The sequence below is a fragment of the Zootoca vivipara genome, chromosome 1 (assembly GCF_963506605.1).
Source record: "Zootoca vivipara chromosome 1, rZooViv1.1, whole genome shotgun sequence".
Classification (NCBI taxonomy): domain Eukaryota; kingdom Metazoa; phylum Chordata; class Lepidosauria; order Squamata; family Lacertidae; genus Zootoca; species Zootoca vivipara.
In genome coordinates, this window is record NC_083276.1 from 68,206,064 (window position 1) to 68,233,500 (window position 27,437).

Consider the following 27,437-nt stretch of genomic DNA (forward strand, 5'->3'; position numbering starts at 1 on the left):
GCTTCTCTTTGTACATAATCCAATTCAAATGTATTATAATTAGCACTTCCAGCATGAACAGTCTGTATTTACAATCTGTGAGTTGGGATGGGAAAGCTAAAGAATATGAATCTTCAGATTGTGTATGAAACACACTTCGAAATGTATTATTTACAAAGGTCTCAAAATTCAGAACTCTTCTGTATGTGAGAAACATTTAAAACTGTTCTGCTTCCAAAGGATTTTTGAAATGATTACTGTTGTTACAGTTTAAACCCATGAAATCTTCAGCAATGCCTTCATTGTATTTGAGTGACTTCAAAACTCATCCCAGTATTTCTATAGTAGCTGCTGCTTCCCTGTAATCTGGTTTGGAATCTAATGTAAGTATAAGCAATAAAATTTAACATAAAATCCTAATTCTGTTGTCCTGGGCAGAAAAAGAGTCTAAGAGGTGGAAATCATATATTCCCAAGGTTCATGTACAGAGACATTATACACATGAAATGTTCTTCACTCTTGCGTAAGGTGTGTGCAGAGTATTAGTATGCAAGAATATGTCAAACTTTTTATAGATTTCAGCTGGCATGGACCTTTGTTGATTGAAAATAAAATGTAAATAAGTCTATTGTTCCTTTAGTCATCTTAGGAGTTAATCATCCATTCCTGGTGTTTCACCTTGTTGTATTCTGGAAGCTATTCTAATTGCTTCTTCCAAAGACTGCTGCTCTCCAAGCTGAAATAAACAAAATGTTGTACTGAAATACATTTTCTGTTGCAAATTATTTTTTTAAAAAAATACTATGTTTATTCAGCTTCCTTGAATATATCAGAAAAGGTAGATGCAGTGCTTTTTTCTTTAAAAATGTTCAGGGGCACTCTCATTTTCCTACTCATATTGAAATAGTGCCCCTCAATGAGGCCAAACTTAAGATTCAAAAAATGTATAGACCTTTGCGTACCCCTGTGTACCCCCAGAAAAAAAGCACTGGGTAGGTATATATCAATAATACTTCTACATATGTAATTCCAATAGCTCATGGTCAGGATCCAGTCACCATAGGCTAACTTTCTTTTCTTTGAACAGCAGGCCCCCTGTCATATTTCAAATGACCTTTGAATGGCGCCTCAGATGAAAAATAAGTTTGCCATAATAATAATAATAATAATAATAATAATAATAATAATAATAATAATAATATATTATTTATACCCCGCCCATCTTGCTGGGTTTCCCCAGCCACTCTGGGCGGCTTCCAACAGAATATTAAAATACAATAATCTATTAAACATTAAAAGCTTCCCTAAACAGGGCTGCCTTCAGATGTCTTCTAAAAGTCTGGTAGTTGTTTTTCTCTTTGACATCTGGTGGGAGGGCGTTCCACAGGGCGGGTGCCACTACTGAGAAGGCCCTCTGCCTGGTTGCCTGTAACTTGGCTTCTCGCAACGAGGGAACCGCCAGAAGGCCCTTGGCGCTGGACCTCAGCAGGGGGGCCTGCTGTTTGAGAAACCTGAATCCAAATGTGTCGTGTCAAGTGCACACTCTACTCTGGATCATTATTGGAATTATATGGACATGGAGGTGATGAATGGTTGGTAAAATACCTTATGTGAAAGGCAGTGAATGTCACGGCCTAAAAATGGCTTAGAGCAGGCATCCCCAAACTTTGGCCCTCCAGATGTTTTGGACTACAATTCCCATCATACCTGACCACTGGTCCTGTAAGCTAGGGATCATGGGAGTTGTAGGCCAAAACATCTGGAGGGCCGCAGTTTGGGGATGCCTGGCTTAGAGTGTTTCCTAGATGCAAAATGTACTGTAGTGACTCAACAGTCCTTTCTCATTAGTATTCATTTTTTACCGGAAGGTTCCAGGCTATCTGAGCCCTCCTTATATAGCTGCATGCAGGTGTGAGAGTCGGTCAGTGTTTCTTTTGTTTTCAAGCTACTGTATGCAGTTCACTGGTGTCTCTCTGTAACTGTTTTCTGAGCTATGCACCGAGGGATCTGGCTGAGGACTTATAATTGCTATGCTTATTGAAATGCGTCAGTGAAGTATATTTGCTGATGAAGTGAGCTGTTCATGTGATTCAATTACTGCCAACACTCTGCTGAGTTACTCTGTTAAACTCTTAACATGCCCAGGGGTCTGACAGACCAGGAAATTTATGAGGGCGTCAGGACCCTAATCCTGACAGGGAAGGGAAGACCTCCAAGGTTGGAAGGCTGGGGGAAGGGAAGCTCCCAGGTGAGAGCTGGAAAGGTCCACCCTTTTCTGTGTGGAACAAAGGTTAAGATCTACCCTTTGAGAGAGGATCTTGCATTTTCTTTTCTCTTTTTTCATTTAAATTACTGGTAGTTTGTTTTTTATTGCATTATGAAAAATATTCAATTTTTAAAAATATGCAAAAAAGGAGGGTGAATGCTGTTAGCTGATTAATAGGCGAATGTGTTTTTGGGGGGCAGGGAACAGATATTCCCCACCACCTCTGATGTCTGGGCTTTGTGTGGAACTGGCATCCACAACCAAATACAGTGGTACCTCGACTTACGAACGACTCGACAACCGAATTTTCCAACTTACGAATGGGGGTAATGGCTGCGCGCTTACGAATGTCTCGACATCCGGAAAAAAAACGTGGCGGTTTTAGATAGGGATTTTTCGACTTAAGAATTTTTAGATAGGGTTGCTTCGACTTACAAATTTTTCCGTTTCCAATGCATTTCTATGGGAAATTGTGTTTCCAATGGCGTTTTTTGACTTACGAATTTTTTGACTGACGAAGGTGCCTTCGGAACGGATTAAATTCGTAAGTCGAGGCACCACTGTAGCAGGATTTAACTCCTTTCCGATCAGTTGATTCACAGTTTGGCCGTGAGCTAGTTTTCTGTGGGGAAGTAGTGCATGCAGCTAAATTGAGCAGGATTTAACCTTTGCTCATCAGTTTAGCAGGATTCAATGTAAATATCTCCCTGAAAAACAGGGCGGGGTTGCAATGAAACCCCAGGCTAAAACAGACACACCCCTCCACTTTAGTGTGGTGCTTTGAAGTCCTGATTCTGGGACTTCAAAGAGCTAATTCACCTGACGTCACAATGATTTAATTGTGACATCAGGAGAATGACAGGCGGGCAGCCCCACCTGCCAGTGAAATTTGGTTGGGAAGGCCAATCCTGATAAGGATCTGGCTGATGGTGCAAAAAAGGTTCCCCGCCTCTGCCATAGATTGTAAAGCATAGGGACAAAATAAATAAATATGTATTAAAAATAACAAATAACCGAAGTTTATTCCATACTTACCTGCACTGCAATTTGTGTTCCATTGGATGTTGCCAGCAATGTAACAGGTCTAGAATCTGCAGTTACTAAATGATGCCCATGTTGCTGATGTCCAATTTCTGGGGAAGCACTATGGAATGCTGCTAAATCTTGAGCCACGATGGCAACCTTTGAAATAAAAATACAAAATTTGCTAAATATTGGAATATAAAAAATGATTACTCCTTTAAATGTTCTTTTGCAAAGTGCCTCTCGTTCTTAATATTTTTTAAGAAGTAGATTAGGTTTATCTGAACAATTGTTTAAAAAACCCCTGTATCTGTGGCATGATTTAATCACACATGGACAAACTGAACAAGCTCCAGTTAAGCCTTGGGCTTGCACCCCACCCCCCTACCTTAAGGATTGGGAAGAGGACTTCTGCTAAGTTTTGTTTAACTAATACAATCCAGGCTTAGTGTTATATTCAAACCAAGGATCTCTTGGGAGATTCATTCCCCGTGTGCAGTCATAGGTTTATTATCTGTCATATGACTGTATGTGTTTTCATGCCACAGAGTGGAAAGTGACAGGATGTTTGTCATACTGTGTTCCTAAGTGGGACTGTTGTTCCTTTGTTCTTTCTCTTTGCTGTGTGAAGCTAGAGATAGAGGGAGCCACAATGAAGAGCTCCGTGTGTGTTTATGTGTGAATAAACTAGTTTAGCCAAATACTGTGCTACTGAGTCTATTACGCAACTGCGCAAACCTCTGCTGTGCTGGTATCTGTGCTGGTATTCATCTGACACCAGGCGCTGTGATGTTCGGACTGGAGAATGCTTATGAAGCTCCCAAACAATCGCCCAGGAGGGGGAGAACATGCCAGCCGGGCATGTGTCTCTGCCAGAGTCCTACTCATAAGTAGGCCTTTTCCTGACAGGATCCTGGTTTAAAATGAACTTTGGCTAGTTTACTGAAGTTGGCTTATAATGAGGCTGAGCATGCTTATTGGCTTGGGTTCATTCAAGTTTGCCCATGTAATGCCAAGTAGCATTTCAATGAGTACTTAATACTTAGTAGAATTTTCATATATACAAATACATTCTTACATATATTTAGTAGCAATATTACCTGCTGTCCTTCAGTGCCCTCTGCTGTGACCATTGCAACGGAATGTGTTCCCGCAGAAGAAATAACTGCATCATGGGCAGGAACTGTGATTGTGGTGCCATCTTGTGTTACCATAGTGATAGTATTTCCAATGGCTTGCATGTCAGCCTGAGATATGTTAACCTTAAATAAAATATAATTGAATTAAATGGAAAGAATTACATTTGAGTTATGGACCTTAATCATACAGTACTGTGCATTTTTAGCAAGCAACATGTTAACCTGTCCACGTAACATTGAAGATAAACACCACCAAGTTTAAACAAGCTAAGTAGAAGTTAAAGCATTAAAAAAAAACCCCATAGAATTCAAACTATAGAATTCAAGCTTCCATAGTAACTTTACTAAACTCTCTACATCATATTGTTCAATGACTATACTACATTTTTTCTATTAGAATGGTCCCACGTTTATTTGTTTGCTCAATGTGTCAGATGTTAATTACAAAATTAAAATAAATCTTAACATCTTCTGCCCATTCATAAATTGTCCAAAGGTTAAAGAAGAGGAAAAATGGAAACTGGATTCTTGGGGCATTTTCTGCTGCATAGAAAACAATAGTTTTCTCCCCTTTTCTTCAGTCCTACGTGTTTGACTGGAGCCTGTCCTAATGGTAGAAGTCAATAGGTAGGAACAAAATTTATTTATGCAACTTGTAACTACTAGAGATACTCACTCTAGCTTTCTGCCAAACAATGTCAGTGTTTAGTGATAATGATATTACTAGGTGGGAATAAGTTGTATGTCTGATGCTTTAAAATAGAACCAATATAATACCAATTGTGTTTTATGTAGGGATTTTAATATTTGTAAGCATAATCAAATGGGATGACTAAATGGAAACATCTCCTCCACTTTTGAAAGCCATTTTGTAGGGATAGCATTAATATGTTAAAATACTCACATGCTGAGTTCCATCTTGGGAAATAAGTGCCACTTGCTGACCCAGTCCAGTTTGAGTCACTGTAGCAACCTGTGCAGAAACAACATCCTCTCCTTCTACACCTGTTACATAAGTTATTTGAGATCCTTTGAGAACATCTTCACCTTGACCTGATTAATTAAAAAAAAGATGGGCTTAGTTCATATGCAATCTACAGTAAAAATGAGATGAGGAATTATGCCAGCTATCCTTTGTGATTGGCATTCATATAATGTTTGCATAGGTTATAATCTAAAAGAAAGAAACACTGTGATTTAGCTTTAGTTAAATATTAAGCTTTGCCTGCCAGCACTGGGATACAACTATCATCAAATAATTATTCATTAACTAACACACTTTCCTTCCAAGGAAAAAGACAGACTCCATTGTGTAACAAGTGATGAAACAGTGTAGTATCTAAAGAAATGTTTAACCCCAGCTAAATATAAACTTTCATCCTAATCTACTTTTTTGTAAATAGTAATTAGGAATCCCAGAGTTTACTTAAAAGGGCTTAAGTTGTATTGTATCAGCAATAGGGCAAGGAGCCAGAGAAATGAAAGTCCCTTCCTCCAGTCCAATGAGTTTGAAGACAAACCTTACAGACAAAACCAATTATGAAGCTAGACAGCAAGCAGGGGTGGCTCATAATGGAGAAAAAAGTGCAGCTTTCACTATGGTGGTAGGCTCTACTCAAGATCTGTATTGGGACCAATGTTATTTCATGTATTCATAAATTACCTAGAGTGAGGGTTGAGTTGTGAAATGGCTAAGCTTTTAGATTAAACAAGACCAAATTATTCCAGGTGGTGAAAACCCAAGCAGATTTAAGAACTCCAAAAATTCTCTCAAAACTGGATGAATTAACAACTAAGTGACAATTTATGTTGCTAGCAAAGTAACAAACATCAAGATGACAAAAATATTGACGGGGCTGAACTGGCAGTGACTTTTCATAAAAGAGATCTTGGGGTTGTGGTGGACAGTTCCATGTAAACATCAGTTTAGTATATTGTAGTAATGGCTAGTGTAACGAGGCAGAGCAGTATAGCCATGCACCCATGACAGGATTTGAAATATGGGGCATTCAAAAGAGAAGGCCACACAGGTCAAAGAATCTGCATCACAAGGACAAAAAGAAACACAATATGATCTAAAACCAGATTGGTGGAAGCAGGCACTGCTTTCAAAGTACTAAATTGTCTACCACTTCACACCTCACCCACAAACAAACAAACAAACAAATAACAGACCCTTGCTGCTAAATACAAGTAAAGTTTTTTAAAATTACTTAGTTTCAGTGCTTTAGTTCCTCCTCTGGTTAAGATGTAAATAAGTGTTTGAAAAGTGTAACAGTTTAGGTTGCTAATATGAGATATAGTCACATACCTGGAGGTGGCTCAAAAAATGCTTCTTGCTCCTCCTCTATTGGCTCTGTGTCATTGTGTGCTGTCCGCTTGTGCATCGCAAGCGTGGAAATCTGCTTGTAGGTTTTCCCACAGTGATTACAGTTATATGGTTTGGAATGTGTATGTACAACATGATGTTTATATAAACTGGAATACTCTGTAAAACGTTTATCACAGCCAGGGACTGTACATACATACGGCTTCTCCCCTAGACAGAAAGATGACAAAAGTAGTGAGGAAAACAGAATATGCTGTGTTAGAAAATCTTGCAACTATCCTACCAATGGCATAAAAATGTGCTATTTTATTATGATTATAAAGAGAATCTCTAATTCAACAAGGAAATTAGGAACCACAGCACAACTCAGTTTGATGATTTTTTTTATACCAAATAAACTTTGGTGACTGTCTTTGTCTTTAGAATTGGATTTTAGATTCAATATGGAATGCGAAAAAGGCATTGACAAGTAAAAGTTACTCTGCACTGCAACACTTTTAATTTTTGTATCACTGATACTTGTATTAAAAATGACAGTGGTCCAAATGCTTTTGTATATGGGAAGAGGAAATAGTTCCTATACTTGCAATCTGTATGTTGGTATTCTGGCAAACAGGAACCAATCTTTCTCCCTCTACTGGAAATATTACATTCATATTTATTAAGAGGGTGCAGCCAAAGATTTGACAGGGTATTTCAAATCAATATTTGAACTTCTGCCTCTTACCATTTTCATTTCAAGGATTGTCATTTCTCTCTATCACTTTTATTTTCAACCCCTTCTCATTCTGCTATTTTCTCTAGAGCAGATGGCCTCGGTCCAGTATACCTGAAGGAGCATCTCCACCCCCATCATTCTGCCCGGACACTGAGGTCCAGCGCCAAGGGCCTTCTGGCAGTTCCCTTGCTGCGAGAAGCCAAGTTACAGGGAACCGGGCAGAGGGCCTTCTTGGTAGTGGCACCCACCCTGTGGAACGCCCTCCCACCAGATATCAAAGAGAAAAACAACTACCAGACTTTTGGAAGACATCTGAAGGCAGCCCTGTTTAGGGAAACTTTTAATGTTTGATGGTCTATTGTATTTTAATATTTTGTTAGAAGCCGCCCAGAGTGGCTAGGGAAACCCAGCCAGATGTGCGGGGTATAAATAAATAAATTATTATCATCATCATCATCATTATCATCATCTAACCTTGCTTTCCTACACTCTGGCTACTCTGTCTCTTCTTTCCTAACCTTCTGTTTGCCATACCACACTACAGGATCAGAAAAGGACAGCCAATGGGAAACAGCACCCCTTATATCACAGTAACTCAGCCAATGGCAGCTGGAAGCAGCTTTCTGACAGCCTCGCCCCTTCTATAACAATCAGGCAGCTGGACTATTCATTATCAGAGAGGCTTTCTCTGTTACAAAATATCCTTAGCACGTGACAATGCATCTAATTGCCAAACATTGTTTTGTTTATTAGATCTGCAAGTCTGTTATATGGGATGTGTGCACAATTTAAAATGCTATTGTTACTTTAACTGAAAAGAACACACACACAAAATAACCTCTGTCTCTACTGCCACCCCCACTCACAATGTTTGAGAAATACAAACATTATTGAATGCCAAATATGTAAAAGAATGTACTTGAGCTATGGAATTAGAAGAACAATTGTGGGCTCATCATCACAAGAAATGGGACCAAACTACATGTTATGTCAATCATGCAATTTTAAAAGTATGTTTGGTCTCCCTCCCTCTCTATTGACATGTGGGAAGGAGGGTTATTTCCAGTAAATGGTAGGGTTGTGTACCAGCTCTGGACAAATCCCATATCCCAAACTGAATCAGGCCAATCAAGGGTTTGTCCCAAGTTGGTTTAGACAGCCCCGGATTGGTTACACGTGGAACAATCCAGGGCTATCAAAAGGGATGGTGGTGGCTGGTGGGTGGTGACTGCATGTTTTGCCAGGGTTTTAAATGTAATTAAACGTGGTTGGTGGTGAAAGGGAGACAAAGGCAGAGACTCTGTCTGTCCTCCCCCCATCTCCTTATGCCAAACACATGTTTATACAGGTTTTTTTTTGTATTTTTAAAACTAATTAAACTCAGGGCTATACAAGCCCCTCTCCTGAATTTGGTTTGGGACCTGGTTCAGGACTGCCCAATGTCAGATCAAGTCTAATCCAAGGTGCCAAACTATGTCATGAACTGGATTGGGGCGAGGCGTAAACAGTACCTTTGGAGGAAGCAGCAACTTTGAAGATTTTTGTTGGGAAACCAGTAGGGGGAGCAAAGGATGAAAGCCCCATTCCCACCTGTGTGGCTAAGTTTTCTCAAGAAATGAAGTGGCCAGTGAAGACACTTTTACAACATGCAATTTCATGCAACATTACATGCAATTTCAACCTATGTGAATTCTATTGTTTATAAAAATTTCTCACCTGTCCTTCGCTATAATATTCCAGGATGGGTTACAATATAATCATACAATTAAAAACAGTTTATACAATCAAAAATATTCCAAGCAAAAGCAGCACAGTATAGGTTGAACAAAACAGAATAAGTCCCACACAGAATAAATATATACATTTTTCAAAACTATAACGAAGTCTTTGTCACATCTAAAATTATTATAAGAAAAAAATCTATCTTTCAGATACCTGTATGTATTCTCACATGATTCTTGTAATTAGTTGCACTAGCAAATGCTCTTCCACACCCTGGCTCTGTACAATAATAGGGTCTTTCCCCTGTATGTGTCCTGATGTGAACCTTTCTTATGTTCGATGTTGTGAACGACCTACCGCATCCTTCAAAGGGGCACTTGAAAGGTCTTTCACCTAGGAAAACAAAAATAGAAATAGACTACTTCAGTTATATGTAAAAAATTGGTACTAAGTTATACCGTATGTAAAAAAAAATCATAGTAAATTTGTTACTAAGCAGCCCCTCCAATCTTATCTTCTTTTGTCTATTTTTATTATGAGCCATATGTTTTGGCTGAGATTTAGGTGAATATCTGTTTCTAATGCCTGATTTGTAACTATATTTATACAAAAACATACTTTTTAAACTTGGGGAAGCTTAAGTTTGCAGGGTCAGAACCATGAACAGTTGCAGCAACAGGGGAGGAACATCAGGATGTGCTACTGTTTGCTTCTGTGTCATTACTCTCACTCTACACGCAAAGGGTAGGCACCCACTAGAAGCTGCTGTATTTGCAACAACCCATCAACATCATTATTCAGATTGTGTATGCATAATATATAATTCACAAAAACAATCAAAAGGTAATTTTGGTACTCAACAAAACATTTTAAAGAGGGCAGTTGGGACACCCTCAAGGCAAAACATTTTGTATACGGTATATTATGCAACGCAGGGAGCTCTTTAACAAACGCTGGCATTTCTGCCTTTCTGTTTGCTAGTTATATAGGAAACTACATTCTTCAGATACAAACCACAATCCAGAGTGCTAATCCAGGGAGTTTATGGGACTGTGCACCCCCAGACAAATAATCGATCCCTCCCCCTTCTGTCACACTCCACCACAATGTTTGAATATCCCCAAGGCTTCAAAAGTGATGTGTCACGGAGTATGAAGAGCTGCTGCTTGAGAAAGAAAAAGTCAAAAAGACTCATTTTGCTAGCTGTAGGGTTCTCTGGATTGTGGCTGGAAGTTATGAAGTAACGTTTTAGTTATTCACCTGTAAGTACACCACTAGACATGTTCAAATGTCTAGTATCAAATTCACCTATGAAGCAATACTAAAAATAAAAATTCATCTGTTCCCTACTGTTTAACTTACACACAACTATCTTAAATATGGCTATACTGATCAATATTAAAAACCCTTCAATGAATGTTATATTGCTGGCGTACCCTCATGCTGATGTGCTGTATTTTCTCATGTGCTTTTGCTAAGAACTGTCGAATCTCTGTATACTTTCATGCCACAGAGAGAAGCCTAAGAGGGATGGGTGAAAGCACAATTTTTATAATTCAATGTATTACTGAGATATTTATCTAATACCCCATCACTATTATACAACACTAGAAGCTAAAAAGCCTTCAAGGGTAACTATTCAGAAAGGTAACTATTAGCTTCTTGGTAGGAAAAAAAACACCCTCTGCACATCACTCCTTAGTAAGTTTTGTCAGTTTTCTGCCAAACAGATGTATGAGATTTTAAGTGTACATGCTATAGTGTTATGTTGCCATAGCTTCTGTAATCCTTACTTAATGCTGTGTATCAAATTACAGGCAGAAAACAAGTGAAACAGACTTAGATCCGCCCAGCAACACCCTTTCCAGTTTTAAACATAAGGAATGGAACGTCCAGAAGAATGTAACACAACCAGTTTAGAAATCCTGCCGTTGATATTTCCCACTTTTTTCAGAAAGCAAGTAGCTGGGTTATGGTTACTTTAGAGAAGAGGTGGGGAACCTAGGATTCTCCAAATGTTGTTGGGCTCAAGCTCCCATCATCAGTCCTAGTCAGCATGGCCAACTGTCAGGAATGATGGGAGTTGCATTACAACATATGTAGAGCAGATGGGGGGGGAAGTTGCCAGGGGACATGATGTCACCACAGGAAAAAATGCCCCCTTTTACACAAGGCTTGGGTTTGGGGGGAAAAGGGAGGGGCCAGAACTACATGCAGGGCTGGTTGAGAGGCTGTATGCAAAGACTGGCTTCTGCTCTAGACTAAAGCTTGCAACAAGAGACACTATTTGAATGTAATGTTCTGCACTCCCTCCATCAAAGCTCAGGTATAAATATGTGTAAATAAACCATATTTCTTAAAGATACTACAGTCTCTAGCATGCCTCATTCCAAATGTACACAAACCCTGGTTAAGTGCCAGGACTCTGCAATCTCGTGCACTTCTCAGCAGAAATTGGGGGAGCTGGTAATGATTCTATGATTCCCCATCCATTTTAGAGGTTAGAAAATGGACTACGGTAATTAGAAGGAAGCAGAGCTAAAAGGAAGCACATTCGCCTTCCTCATTACCAGATGTTCCTGACTCCCCAAAGATACTTCACTGTGGTTTTCAACTACGGGAGTGCATTTTAAGCTAAATTCATATGAAATGTGTATGTTTGAATTGCTGCAGAGACCAGAAAGCAGTGGAGGGAGTTTCTGCTTCTAACCCCCTCCCAGTTGTTTCCTCCAAACTGGGGCCCCATGGTAAGAAACAAGTCCTGCTGGGGTACAAGAGCTCAGAAGGACGATTGTGAGCAAAAAGCAACAGGGGGATAAAGGACTCAATATCCACTTTCATCTATCAGTTCTGTGCTTAAACCACCCCACTTTATACAAATTCATCATAACCTGCGTTCTGCCATCATAACCTATCCTGCCATCACACATAGTTTAGCCCTTAAGCTTTTAGAAGACAACTGAAAGTGGAGCGGCGGGTTTGGCAGCATAAGGAAAAGAAACCTGAAGCACATGTATGAGCGACTTTGTCCTAGTGGTCAGCAAAATAAAGTTGTAGATTCAATAATACATGCCATTTTTATAGTTACTTATGAGACATTTTGCAGTTGCTGCAAAATACAGCAGCTAGATTTTTAACCAAAACTATCTCTACAGAGCACATTTTGCTAGTGTCAGAACAGCTACAGAAATATCAGTGTTTTTGCTCAATATTTTGTGTAAAGAGACTGAAGGATTTCAATTTCAAAATGTTATTGTGTAAAAAGCAATGAAGGCTTCAAAATAGACTGTTAGACCAGTTAAGAGCTCAACAGAGAGCATGCTTACCATGATTGCAGAAGTCAAACTGTGATCAGTTAGATTCCATAAAAACCCTCAATTTTCTATACATGAACTGTTATTATCAGAATAATAGATAAAGGTTACAATAAATATACCATGTACCTGTGTGTGTTCTGATGTGCTTCTGTAGGTCTCCTGAAGTCTTGAAGGACTTTGTACAGTTCTCTTCTGAACACCGATATGGCTTCTCTCCGGTATGGGTTCGGACATGGCTTTTTAATCCATAACCTTGAAAAATACATCATAAATAATGTTTTAAAATCTAAAACTATCTGGATGATCATAACCATCTTGTCTCAAATTCTGAACATCTTTAATTCTACACGGACTTGATTTTCCATTGATCTCCATGTTTTATATGTATTTATTTCACACTAGCAAAATGGAAGACATGTGTTTGCAATTCAGAAATGGTCACTTCACTTCTTTTCTTGCATTATCAAATAGAAAGTTCTGTCAATTATGGGTAATGTAAACAAATTTTTGTTCTGGGTTTGGTACAGATGTGTGGAACCAGTGCTTTACTTTTTTTACCCCTCCCTCCAAGATGGGTACCTAATTCACACATTTCAACGTCTTGTGTAAAGCAATTCTTACAAGAGCTCCATTCTGACCATATTTCTTATCTTAATCAATGGGCAAGCAGATAAATGAAGGGAGTAGAATATGATCTGTGTCACGGTTTAAAGGTCTGAAGGGCAGCAGAAAGAGAGTCTTTGGGGAGAAAAGTTACATCATTACTCTGGACCAACAGAGCTCCTTTAGCTCAATGGTGTTGCTTTTTCTTTCCAATGACTCTTCTCCGCTGTCTTCAGTACTGCTCTTGAGACCTGAAACACTGGCAGCTTTTAAAAACAATGAACCAAACTGAAACACTTAAAGGCAAACTGCTCCAGAATGTAAATTTTACTGTAGTATTAATTAGTGGTTAATCATCCCCTTAAAGTCGAATGGCTTTATATCTAGGAAACCTCATATATTTTTATGTTGTTTTCCTCTATGAAGACCTGTATCATTGAAATACCTCCTCCTCCTTTTGAATGATAAACTATTTTAAAAGTTAAATGTTTAACCTAGTCTTCATGACACATATATTTACTCAATCACAAAACATATTGTATATCTAAAAGTCCCCCAAATAAGCAGTTATGTCTTCTTAACTAAACATGTGCAATTTCTTCTGGTATTTTCATTCATGCAAAAAGTCATCAGTCAATCTATAAGAAAGCTAGTCACAAGTTCTCATTTAAAAAATTTAAAGGTGGGGGGAATGAAGGAATCCCATGACCCTACCTGTTGCAAATGCTTTTCCACAACCTGGGTGGTCACATTGATATGGTCTGTCTCCCGTGTGTGACCTTTCATGTACCTGTTGAAAAAGGCCAATCATTTCAGGCTGTGATATCGTATGTATTTTTCAATATACGTTTTCACTGCTCCACAACTGGGGACTTATGAGGCAGTCATCTCAAAGAGTCCTTATAGACATATCATCAGCCCACAAAAGCTTTTGATCCAGCAGAGAAATCCTGTTGGTGGTGATGGTGGGCAAGTGACCGTTTGCCAGTTCCCTCCTTCCCCTTGCAATCTCCAGCGCCACCTCCCATAATGCTCCAAACAGAGCCCCAACCCTAAGCAACAGTGTGGGAGGTGACACTAGAGGTTGCAGAGGGAAGGAGGAATCAGCAAGAGTCATGTACCCTTTGGCCAGAGGGACTTTCCCCGAGTATAAGTCTGCTCAGGAGACATGAGCAAAGCCTATATTCCATCCTCTTTTACAGAGCAGTGGGAGGCCACAGGACAAATCTACTGGTAGTTGGTTATGCCTGACAACAGGAATTAGCTATGCCAGACCTATGTCCCCTGTGCAAGTTGGTTGCGATCTGAAAAACACAGGCGTATTGTGTATGTAAGAATGCTTGGAAGGCACTTGGTGGTTTTTAAAAATAGGGACAATCATAACAATGTTGTAGTCAAAATATCTAGAAGGAAAGATACAGTGGCTCCCTCTGCCCCTAATCAAGAAAACATTTTCCTCTACAGAACTAGCAAAGAAGCTCTATGCCTTAAATATATATTGTGAGGCACCAGGTTTAAAATATTCACATTGTTTTGTTTGCAAATTACCAGCTGAAGGAGCAAACAAAATCAGAAGCTCTATCACTACACACAACTCCTTTAAAACTATCAGCAATTCAACATTATTCCATTTGGACCACAGCCCCATTACCCAGAGCAGCTAAAGAGTCTCAGTCAGAAACACAGATACAAGCACACAATTATTGTGCTTTATAGAATCATCTGTCAAATAAAGAAACCAATGGAGAAAACAATGAAAACTGAGCCACTTAACATGTCACTGGTATAAGAATATGAGTATTAAGGACACAAATTCAGATTGCCACCTGGTCAATTGAAACACAATTGCATGACTTTATGGCCAGCATTATATTGCCAAAAACAATTGGAAAGCTTTGATACTATTTCAGTGAATACCTTAAGATGATGAGCAGTGGTGTACAGTTTTCCACATCCATCATAGTCACACCGAAAAGCCTTGTCTCCACTTGACTGTGATTTACCTGTCACTCTTGTGCTATGGCTTTGCAAGACAATCTAAGATGAAAGAAATGACATCATGAACATTTCAGACATATATTGAAACATCAAACTTTCTATGAAATGTGGATATCTGTGTTTCCCATGTGATTTAATTGCTAAATTCTAAAATAATTAACATTGTATAGGGGTACACTGCTATGAGCTCCCTGAAATGTTGAAAAAAATCCCAGGATTTGTGAAGCTAATTATATTAAAAGATCTGTAACATGGCATATCACCAGCTCTTCAGGGAAATTTGCAACTGGTATTCAGAAGCATTACACAACTGTATTGACATCTGTATCCAAGGCTTCTCTGTTGCACCATCCTGGAGTTAGCACAGCAACACCCCCTCCCAAACGACCCCATTTCAGCCCTGATCAGGGTCTGGCAGGATCTGTTGTATACAGCAGATCATCCCCTGGCAGGGTAAGAATTGCTCTGAAAAGAGATTGTCTGATTTGTATTTCTTCTGTTGTGAAATGGTACCAGGTGCCTAGGGGCAGAAGAGTGGGGTATAAATTAAAACCTTGCATATTCTTGCATTCTATATTTAGATTTTTTTTTAACTGTCAAGAGAATGTGTGTTTGCTTGACTACAAATATCTCAGTACCTTTCTTTCATAGAAACAGAATTATTTCCAAAGAGAGAAACAGCACATCCAGGTGTGCATCTAATAATGAAAGTATAGGGTACTGTTGTTATAGGCAAGGTGCAGTAATTACTGTAATTACTTATAGTTTATAATACTTCAAACACTTTCACCTACTTTAATTAATTAACACTCATTTAGTTTCCTCACTACTTAGTTTTGACATAACTTTGGCAATGAAACTTCTCTCTCTATATAAATACCTCTTCAGAACAATCCTATGCTGGTTTATTTGGAAGTAGGTTCCACTAACAGGGTAATAGTAACCCCAAGCCACAGTGCTAGAGAGGGTTAGGATGAGGCAGAATTGTCTCTCTGAAAGGCTCCATTGGTGGTGGTGCTCTGCCATTGTGGAGACCCCCATTGTGCCTGCTGAAAGCCCCACCCTCTGTGCGGGCCAGCTCAAGCTGTACTAAACCCAGGCATTGCAGATTAAGTTGATAATATATCAAAAGGCACAAATGTGAAAAGTTAAAATCTACCCCTATAGTTTTTTGTGTTAGACAAAGCTTTTGGAATGTGATACCAAAGCAAGTTATTTTTAATGTTAAACTGGAGTCATTTTGAAATTTAATCATATTTTTTATTTCCAGTTAGCACTTTAAAGGGGTTCAGTGGACCCCAATAGCAGATTTATAGTGTCCCAAATAAATGATGTTGAAGGTTAGGAAGCCCATCTTATTTTGCATATGGCCAACTTATTCATAAACCAACTGGATGGAGACACCTTTTTATGAGCAGCCCTCCTGCACACAGAAGGAGCCCCAATTCGGTTTTCAGCTTCCCCACACATTGCAGCTTAACCCATTCACTGTGATCCCCCAATGCGGAAGAGGCTTTTCAAGGAGAAGAGGGAACAGGGAAAGGTAACCTGCTGCCAATTCCCTTCCACCAATGCTTCTCAATGTCCAAATGATTAAAACCCCTTTAGTTAGGTGGATGTTATTCTCTGCAAGATAGTTCAGGAGGCAGATCACTCTGGGAGGAATATACTTGACAGTGTAGCCAATCTAAAATGCATTTCTTAGATACAGAAAGAGAAACATTCATAATGAAATAATGCAGCTTATGAATAATAATAATAATATTTATACCCCACCCATCAATTCGGTTCAATTATATCATGATACATACCTGCATTTTTTTATCTTGTTCATTATCTCCTATCATCCCAGTACTACTAACATTGTCACTTCCTTCAATAGACACCTAAAATAAAGAAAAAGCATAAATATATTTTAAAATAAAGCTATGGGAATCAAGATGGTGAACCAAAACATCACTGGGGCCTCCTCTTAGGATATTGTTGCCAAACTTGAAGCCTGGATGTCAGGCACCATTTTAAAGCAAGATAGCAGACCAAAATGTGACTCTGGCATGATTTCACCTGAATTTTGGTGTGATGGGTCCAAACTCCCAAATTACACTATCAATTTAAAAAATCCTGGGCAGTGCCAGGAAATCCCCACTAGTGGTAAAGGATTAGAATTACTTCCTCCTAAATGCAGTACCTCCTTCTTTTCACTTTGCCTCACATGCTCCACTACTTCTCAACATTCACTAAATTAGATTTTATTACTTTCAGACAAATTCTTTCTTAACTAGATCATCTAGATAAAGGTCTGTCATCAACCTCCATCTCTCACTAGCTTCAAAGGAATCTAATACTTTCTTCTGCCTTTAATCATCTCTCCTGCTGTCTATTCTTTGATTACAGCATTTTGCTTTGCTTTGAATCAATCTGATTCTCATCCCATCCAGTGTAGTAAACGTTTAGTTTGATTATATATTCTATTAAATTACACAAAGCAAATACCATACAAAATTAGGTATCCTTCAAATATACCTTGGCTGCATACTGTTCCAAAGCAGAGATGGTATCTGGATCAATAGTAGCATCTCCTGTATGAAGACCTGCCACTGTGCCATCAGCCTGAATGGCTAAGATGGTATCTGATTGAGGAACCTGCACTGTATGGTGAATATAAGCAGTGGTACCATCTTCTAGCTGTACAGCTTGCAGGGCACTCTGGTCATAACTGTCTGAGGAATTATTTAAAGACAAGAGACAATTGCAATTAAATTGTATATAAACTGTTGAAATGTCATAAGCCCAGTCTGTGGAACACCCTGCCACCAGAGATCCAATGGGCACCTTGTACGCTAATTTTTAAACACCTGCTGAAACCTTTTCTGTTCCACCAGGCCTATGCAGGCAATTAAGAGTATATCGCCCATAATTATCTACTGATGCTTGTTTTTAATTATTTTGCTTTTAACTTACTTTTTATGATTTTACTGTATGGTTTTATATTGTAAACTGCTGTGATATATTTCTATGATACAGCAGTATATATTTAAACAAACAAACAACATATAGACCACAGTTTTGTGTGTATTTCTTTAAAATGATGGACATGGTTAATCAAGTAATACTGTTTTGAAACCTCCCTTCACTTGTATGGAACAGGTGGTTTGAATGTTGAAGCAGCTGACAATTTACTATGTAATGTTTAAGACAATGACAAAAAATGATTCAGTTATTTGTTTATCGTTAGTTGGCAACAATGTGGAATTGGAAATTAAACATAATAGAAATGACTATTATTTGTTTTGGGAGAAATTAATCTCATGTCCAAATGCATTTTACCTTTTGAAGTGTGATGAATGAAAGCTGTAGTTCCGTCCTCAAGCTGAACTGCCTGTCCATCTTCTAAACGAAGACTATCTCCTGTATCAGGATAATAAAATGTCACTTCAATTACTTAATGCATTTATGATTTGCAAGACCAATTTTAACATTTTATCACCACTAGAAAATAAATTTGCTAAAGAGTAAACTTCAAAAGATAACAATATTTTAATTTTAAAGTGATAATTAAATAATTTATTATACAATATTGCACTCTGTCATTAAGTCAACAGCTTTAAACTTGTATTCACTGTAATATACTTACTACTTTTAGACAAGGGAACATGCTGAACGTAGGCAGCTGAGCCATCTTCTAGCTGAATCACCTGACCGTCCATTAATTTGCCATCTGGAATATATGCACATTAAAAATTCAAGTGACTATAACCTCAATCAAGAAAGAGTGAACTACATGCAGAAGCAATTTTCTTATATTTACATTTTATAACAAACAAATTGATATAAAAACAATCAGCACATTCCAAAGGTCACAGCTAAAGTAGCATCTTATACAATTCAAGCAGGACAGACCTGCCCCTTAAAATACTATGGTACATTTTTACACATCTGCATAATTTCAAGGTCTTGCTTGTGGCAAACCCCTCTCATGATCCTTAGGATCCCACAGTACGTGCTAGTATTCCAGTATTTCTTGCACTATAAAATATCCTTGTATGGCTCACCTGCACCATAAAAAGCTTTTCCTGAACACACCAGAGAATGACTGCTGCGTTGTTTCAGGGAATGAAACATGTTCCGAGTCTTGGAGCAGGGTGATAAGATCCATTTACTACCTTGAGTACAGGATCAGTATCCTACAATGCAACACTGTATGCATCCACTCAGAAGTATATTCCATGAAGTTCAAAGAAACTGACCAAGTACGTACATTAAGCACTTGTTTTCTACTTACTGGTATTTAAAATGATTAAACAGTGAGTCCAGAGATATTTGCTTATGGAGACTTTTCTCTCTCATGCGTTTAGACATGGAGCAAGCATTAAGAGTCGTCCGCGACCATGAGCACAGATGCAAGGGTGTTGTGTCTTCGGTGTTAACAACTAATGTATTCTTCTGTATTAAGAAATGAGTAGAATCCAGCTGTGACCCTCTGATCACCGGAAGGACTTTTGGCTAGTGGACACCCTGTGTTTTTATACAGTGGTACCTCGGGTTACAAACGCTTCAGATTACAGACTCCGCTAACCCAGAAATAGTACCTTGGGTTAAGAACTTTGTTTCAGGATGAGAACAGAAATCGTGCTCCAGCAGTGCAGCAGCAGCAGGAGGCCCCATAGCTAAAGTGGTGCTTCGTGTTAAGAACAGTTTCAGGTTAAGAACGGACCTCCGGAACAAATTAAGTTCTTAACCAGAGGTACCACTGTATTGTAAACTGCCCTGTGATCTTCAGATGAAGAGCAGTATAGAAATTTAATAAACAATAACAAAACTGAAAAAATAAAGGAGGCAATTCCTCTTGAAATATAGCACAGGGGGCTGCAGGAGGAAGGGTGAATTGGCAAAAACTGCCCCTCCCATTAGCACAGCTGTCTGCTGGATTTAAAAGCCCTTCCTATTAGAACAAGTGCGTCAGTTGGATTTCAGCTTTAGACAAAAAAAATGTGTGATCTTCTGTTCAAGCCTGTATTGATATTTACATAGAAACACAATTCAACTTTGTTAAGGAGATCTTGGTATGAATGGCAAACATCTATGATATTATTTGGTTTTCAATTAAACAGCTAGTTGGTTGTAGCAATTTTAAACTCGAAATATACCTTTAGAATTATGTTGAATGTAGGCTGTGGACCCATCTGAGAGCGTAACTGCTTGTAAGCTTACTCCTTCCATGTTGTCCAAGTTGTCTCCATCTAACAACAAAAAAAAATCTCAGCATTACTTGATGTTCATAACACATATTTGTCCACAACGTAATGATTGCTTAATGCATAAACTATAGAGAATCAATTTTAGGGTCAAGGAAAATGGTTCAGGCATTTGCTATAGGTTCTGATTCTCTTATGTGATGCATTTCAAAACCCAAAATGTCATAGTATGCGTTATAAATTCATCAAGATAGCCATTTTCCTGGTCTTGAATGCCACACTGATTGGCACTGGGATATTAATCCAATTACTCACCTTGCACAGCTACAGCCTCTGTTAAACAGAGTGTTACATGCTGAGCCTCCATCCCCCCTCCTGAAAATTCTGTCATTCCCTGAGAGTCTCGATTTATCTGGGCTAATAACATTGTCTACCTAAAGGGAAAAGAAAGAGAAATTTTAAAATATTAACAATGGATTCAAGACACTTAGAATTTTTTTTAATAGTATTCCTCACACCAAGTAATTTTTCTGATGAATTTTTCACTGGAAAACAAACTGTTTTGCCAGTTCTTAGAATTACGGTGCATACTTTGTTAGGGAGAGCCTGCAGAAACTTCAAGCCACAATCCTTTTTATATTGTAAGGATGTTGTTACAATTGTCTCATAAGGTCTCACAAAAGTATAGTCCTGGTTGTTGTTTTTAAGTTCTAGTACTCAAAGAATGTTTTGAAGGTTCAGAGTGTAATGAGTAAATTAACAGAAGTGTTTTTTAAAATATTTTGATAATTGTGTGCAGAAGTCCCAGTGTAACTCACTCTAAGATTCAATGCTGCCTTCTATTATGGTAACAATCAAGGGCAATGGACACTTTAGGAGCTTCAAGGAGTACCTCAGCTGCTCCAAAGCTACCCCCATTTCAGGGTGTCCAGCACCACCACCTTGGCACCTACCGTCATTGCTGCTGCACCCCCCCTCTCTCTCGCAAACACACACACCACACACAAACACCCCCCTTACCATCCCCGCTTTTCTGAGCCACTCAAGTGCTCCTTCTACTTGGAAGACAGCCGCAGGTGCAACTAGAGGTATGGAACCTTTTTACACCAGTGGACAAATTTCAAATTTTGAATGTGTCATATAAGCCAGTCACAAAACGGCTGCGAGTATGACATGTGTAGTGTAAAACATTAGAGAGTGTACGCTCATTGCTACTCCCCCCCCCCACTTCTTACCAGGGAAGTCAACTATGTTCTGCCGACTCTGATTATTTTTTGCCCCCACAAAATGAGGCTGTTGTTTAAAAACAGCATTCTCCAGTATCAGAAAAGATATGAAAGGTGGACACACCACACTTTCTCTAACACATGCACACACAGCATTCATGTGCACTCATCATAAACATGCAGACCAGGCACAAATGCCTCTATCTGCCTCTCTCACACACACTCGCACCCCACACCTACCGGTACATCTATCCCTCTCTCACATACAGAAACCACACATACTTCTATCAAATCCCGTGCCTGCCACATTTAATATGGCTATTCTCATTGTTCCTTCTTCTGCCATCTTTCTTTTAACCCTTCAAGGGGTCCACATGGCTGGCAACCAACATAGCTGAGCAAAGCCCTGTTGATCTTTCCTCTCTCCCCCCCCCCACCCGAAGAAAAGTCATACCATGCAGCGAAGGAGCCACGTGCACCAGCTCCACATGGCCGGTAGGTCACAAAGCTAAGCAATGAGACACCCCCATTTGTCCATGCTTGTGCAGAGGAAGCCTCACACAACCACAGACCACTACAAATATATATATAGAGAAAAGGCTTTTCTTCATTTATGCTACCCATCTTCAATTACTTTTGTTTGGATGAGTGCGCAAAGGAAGTGCATTTTTCCTTTTCCCAATCTCTGCAGAGATAGAACATGCTACTCCTGGCTCTCTGATGTGTATGTAGTGGAGTATATTGCCAGCTTTAACCTTAGAAACCTGAAATAATATAATGTAGTATTACTAGTGTACCAGGAAGTCTTTAATGCCACCATACTGTGTCCTTGCTAGAGTGATCAGATCACAAAATAATTAACCTTATTTGAAATCGAATCTAATAATGATGCACATAACAGAGTGCCAATGTGAATATTTGTATGACATTGAAGCATGGTTCAGATTTCTTAAAGAATACAATAAAGCCAGCTATCTCCAATATGTCCCTGGTGACTTCACAGAACAAATATTAGTAAACATTGCTATTCCCCTTTGGAACAATTATTTCACTTTTGAAACTGATATCCAGGCACTGTGCCTTAATAAAGAAAATCCTGCTATCATTTTGAAGGCTTGGGACAGAATCAACAGAAGCAGGAGTGGAGTTCTGCTAGACCAGCACACCCTTATCTTTTTTTCTCCTCGCCTATGCATGCCTCCAAAATCTCCTCCAGAGTCCTTGAACCTTCATGGCAGATTTGAAGGTACAGAGGGCTGAAGGAGAGAGGAGAGTGAAGACCAGCTGCATGAGCAGAACAGGTCTGTGTTCTCCTTGCACAAAAACAGCACTGGATACAATACTTTAACCATACTTTATTCTTCATATGGTTGAGAATTACATGTTTGTTTTTTAACACAAGAGCATTTTCCTAAGTTAATAACCTAAGAGTAGTGACTTGGCTTAGGTCACCTTGCAACTTCATGGCAGATTTCTGTAATCATTTCCCACATTTCACTAAAGCCAAACTAGAGAATAGTGGTAGTCGAATCTGGCCCAATGATGCAGAAATTGGTGTTTATTTGTGTAATATTTTGAGAGCCAGAAAGGGTGTGTGGGTGATGGGCACTGAACCCGGCATGTTGCTTCCCTGTCTGCATGCTACTGGGGCTCTGCTGAAGATAAGCTGTAGGAAAGGGTTCTGTGCTCATTATTATTATGCCCTTTGCCTATAAAATCAGAAACCTCCCAACTTCCCCATTCTACACGATCGGGGTGCTTCCATTTTTCAACACATGCAACTGCTACCATCACATCCAGTTTGACTTTTGAGCTCAGGAACATATCACTTTTATCAGGACAATAGAAAAGTTTGTGTACAATTCAGATGCTGACTTACTGATAGTTGACAGAGCATCCCTCTATTCAACAAGACTAATACAAGCAATCTGTCATATCAGTCTCATTTTAATAAATATTATTAGGAAAATGAAGAATAAATGAAAGTTCAGTTTTAGAAGCAACTTCAGAGTCTAAAAGCAAGTTCAGAGACTATTTAATGAATATATGTGCGAACCACCCTGAGATCTACAGATGAAGGATGGTATACAAATATAATAAAGAAGTAAATAAGCAAGGGGTCATAGAAGCAGATTGCCTTGTATGTTTTGTCTATATCCATGACTGTTAGAAGTGTTATATCTTCAAAACAGAGTTAGTTTGATTTTCCTGGAGATGCTTCTTGTGAATAGTTGGGGAGAAAACAAACTCTGGTATCAAAGAAAAACTATGTGGTATAAACAAACTTCTTGATGTACTCCCATAACAAAGTAGTAAAACAATTTAATTTTTACTTTGTGGTGCCTTGTCATCAGTTTTCGCATGCAGGGTTTGTACGCTTCTGAAGAACTGGTATCATGAAAGTTGTGCTTTACAGAGTTATGGAGAAGTTGCTCAACAGTTAAGAGTACCACTTAAGCTTTGCCATGATTCAAGAATGCACTTAACCTACTTATTTTAATTATAGTAGACTATTTAATTTTCCATTCTAGTATATAAATATAAGTGAAATGTTTCTCTGATATTCTTATTATGGAATTAATCTATGTGAAATATTTAGACTTCTCAAAGCATAATTTAGGCTTAGAAAACTCATGTGGCACATAAGAGTATATGGTTGTATGTTGCCCACCCTTGGCTTACACCCAGCTGCAGTGATACTTTTTGAGGATATCAGCATGCCTCTCCTCTGCCAACTATTAGAAAATGCACTAGCATTTTTTAAATGAACTGGAAATATTGGTATAAAATAAGCCATATCATTCTTTCTAAAACTCTGAAGATGTATTATGATCATATTTGAACAAATTTAAATCTGAAGCCATAGGGAGGAAAACTCACCCATGCAAGCAAGTCTTCCAGAAAATTCTATAGAGATATGTGAAGACTGGAGTCTCAGCTCATCCACTCTCTCCTCCTGTTTGCCATCTAGGGCAAGGCAGCTCCTTGCTATTCTATTTGCAAACAGAGCTTGAATTTGATGCAGTCCAACAGAAAAAGGTGCCTAATGGAAACAGCACCACATTTTGGCTGCAAGTGAAGAATTGATCATACTAGATTGCTCTCAATTCTTCCTTTGCAGCCATGGCTTGTAATTTCCCCACCTGACATCATATGGTATCAGGCACAAGAAAGGTAGATGTGGTTCACCCGAAGTGTTATCACAAGCAAAATCTGGCAGCATGGCAGGTCTAATCAGGCCTATGGGCTGGAGGTTCCCCACCACTGGTTTAGAACAGGCATCCCCAAACTGCGGCCCTCCAGATGTTTTGGCCTACAACTCCCATGATCCCTAGCTAAGAGGACCAGTGGTCAGGGATGATGGGAATTGTAGTCCAAAAATCTGGAGGGCCGAAGTTTGGGGGTGCCTGGTTTAGTACAATGTGGATGAGGCCAAATTAAGCCTTGAGCTCATGTGTGCCCATGTAGACAGGACACGTCAAATTAAGTTTTGCTTTTAAAAATTCTCAGCTGAGTATTCATTATGAAACGGTGGTTCTAATTTCTAAATAAGCTGACTACAAACCATTTGTTATGGAGTTGGGTTAGCTAGCCATTGATAATAATCAATTTTAAACCAGGATCCCTGGTTTGTATGTAGCACTACACCAAGATTCTTTGAAAGTAAAACTACATTAGGTGAGAGTAGAGGGTTTGTGTATATGGGTTCATGAAGGCTTGTCAATGTACTGCTAAACAATGGTTTTGCCTTAAGTGCGAACTGGGTGACACTAACAGATATGGGAACTTTCTTCTAAGTCAGGCATCCCCAAACTTCGGCCCTCCAGATGTTTTGGACTACAATTCCCATCATCCCTGACCACTGGTCCTGTTAGCTAGGGATCATGGGAGTTGTAGGCCAAAACATCTGGAGGGCCGCAGTTTGGGGATGCCTGTTCTAAGTTCTTGTGTTGGTTCTTGAGTCTTTGTAATTAGCATCCTTTAGTTCTTATGCTGCCTCTTGAACTTCTCTTGTCCTTCTTAGGTTTTATTATCTTGCCAGCATCATGAACTTCAAATTGTATCCTGCTTTGGGAATCAATCAGATTGAAAATTAATCATGCTTATAATGCAGCATTCTATGCTCAGGAGCAGGCACCCCCAAACTGCGGCCCTCCAGATGTTTTGGCTTACAACTCCCATGATCCCTAGCTAAGAGGACCAGTGGTCAGGGATGGTGGGAATTGTAGTCCAAAACATCTGGAGGGCCGAAGTTTGGGGACGCCTGCTCAGGAGCATTTTAAGTTAAGAGGTCTTGTAAAATACACCTTAAAATTTTCTGCGAAGTTTTCCCCAAACACAGCATATATGCAGATTAGTAACGTTTATTTTATATAGCTATGCTATTGCTAAATGGCATGTATGTTATTAAGTTTCGAATACTATTATGTTGTCCTTTAAGTCTCTCAAGCGACATTTGTTAAAGTTACACCTATGCCACAACATAACTCCATGAACTTAAATTTTCTATTGCAATCATGAAATTGAGTCTCTAAATCCTATTCACTTGGGACTCGCTTCCTTGCAAACATGTGCATGACTAGGTTGCACATTTTTCTTGGATGCTGGCCAGTGTGCAATGTGGAAGAAAATCCCGTCTACCCTCAACATTTAGCCTTGTTGTAACTGAATTTTAACCACAGAACCAAATGAGGATTTCAAAAACCAGGGCCTGTAGTAGACAGGCACGACGTTAGAGGAGGCATTTCTTTCCATAGGAGGGAATGCCTCTTCCCAGAGGGTCCCTGTCTTAATCCACGCATGCATAGCATAAACCAAATAAGCTATTCTGCTTTTTTGGAACCTGCCACCCTTAAATCTGCATTTATTTGCTTGTTAGCCAACCCAAACTCGCGTGTTTTATTTAACCGGTCGCTAACCGTTTGAAAAGCGATCGATTAAGGCTGCCATCCTAAACATGCTTCCTCGGGGACGAGTCTAGCGGGTTCCAACCACCCCCGTGTTTGCATTGCGCGTGTGAATCGGCCCTCGCAGCACGGAGGGCTTTATGGGGACGGCAGCCCCATCTGCTCGATGCTGGAGGAGACACGGCGGGGCCGCACGAGGCGCCTCCCGCGCAGCTACGCAGATGCTGTGGGAAGACGAGCCCCGTCCAGTGACGCAGCCGCCAAAAGGAGGCGCCCCCCCGCAGCCCACGCCCCGCGAAAGTGGCCTGAGCGCCCCCGTGGCCCGAGTATATTGTTTCATGTGAGAACTCTCTCCCTCCTAGGGGACAAGAGCATCGCGGGAGAAAAGAGCGGGAAGCACCGAGGCCTAGAAGGCGGGAATATGGAGGAAGAGGGAGGCGGGAGAGAAAGCGCGGGCGGCGGCGGCGCCTCGGCTTTTATTATTATTGTGAGCCGCGATACCAACGCGGGCTGCCCCCTTTCCCATCACTTTCCCCTGGATACAACGCCGCCGCAGGGGGACTAAGGCAGGCCGAACCCAAGAGTGAAGCGTCCCAGCCGGAGATGGCGGCGGTTAGAATAAGGCACACTGGGTAAAAACACATTTATATACGAACCTCGCCGAGAAATTTTCCAACAATTCCTCCGTCCGACCACCATGCACCAGGACAGGAAACGGCCGTCTCAGCGCCCGCCCGCCTACTCCAGCGCCGCCCAGAGCCGTGCGGGCGGGCCCCGCCACCAGCACTTGTATAAGGCTCCATTGGACAGGCTGCGGCAGAAAATACCGCCCACGGCCACGATTGGGCCACTGACCCACAGGTTTCATTGTCTATTGGCTGTTGCCGTATAAGCCCGCCTCCGCGCCACATTGACTCTCCTCTATGCTGGGTTTGGGGCCTCTGGAGGCGCCATTTTGTATCACGTCGCGCGAGGCGCTAGTGTGTCAGCGAGGGAAAGGAGGACGGGCGCCATT

At 39.9% G+C, this 27,437-nt stretch overlaps 1 protein-coding gene across 3 annotated transcripts; it reads right to left on the minus strand.

Annotated features, from left to right (window-relative positions):
* Positions 1-23: 23 nt before the first annotated feature.
* On the minus strand, positions 24-27,149 carry ZNF143 (zinc finger protein 143). Of its 3 annotated transcripts, none has more exons than XM_035119401.2 (16): positions 27,079-27,149; positions 20,605-20,723; positions 20,242-20,334; positions 18,729-18,812; positions 18,422-18,502; positions 17,618-17,814; positions 16,906-16,980; positions 15,014-15,133; positions 13,811-13,886; positions 12,620-12,745; positions 9,390-9,569; positions 6,719-6,946; positions 5,312-5,460; positions 4,369-4,530; positions 3,281-3,427; positions 24-715 (listed from the first exon to the last, which is right to left on the minus strand). In XM_035119401.2, exons 2-16 carry the CDS (start codon positions 20,714-20,716, stop codon positions 632-634), a joined length of 1,914 nt encoding a protein of 637 aa, XP_034975292.1. In that variant the 5' UTR covers positions 20,717-20,723; positions 27,079-27,149; the 3' UTR covers positions 24-631. The 3 variants fall into 3 exon arrangements, with proteins under 3 accessions (XP_034975292.1, XP_034975273.1, XP_060131710.1); XM_035119382.2 differs by having other exon boundaries at positions 18,422-18,508; XM_060275727.1 differs by lacking the exon at positions 20,605-20,723 and having other exon boundaries at positions 18,422-18,508; positions 27,079-27,143.
* Between the last annotated feature and the right edge of the window lie 288 nt (positions 27,150-27,437).

What these genes read in the sequence shown, in the direction of transcription:
- ZNF143 (XM_035119382.2), bottom strand. Translation starts at nt 20,716, where the DNA reads ATGTTATTAGCCCAGATAAATCGAGACTCTCAGGGAATGACAGAATTT. An exon ending in AGAGGCTGTAGCTGTGCAAG is followed by an intron (nt 20,335 to 20,604) that starts GTGAGTAATTGG and finishes TTTTGTTGTTAG; the next exon opens with ATGGAGACAACTTGGACAAC. An exon ending in CATTCAACATAATTCTAAAG is followed by an intron (nt 18,813 to 20,241) that starts GTATATTTCGAG and finishes CATATATTCCAG; the next exon opens with ATGGCAAATTAATGGACGGT.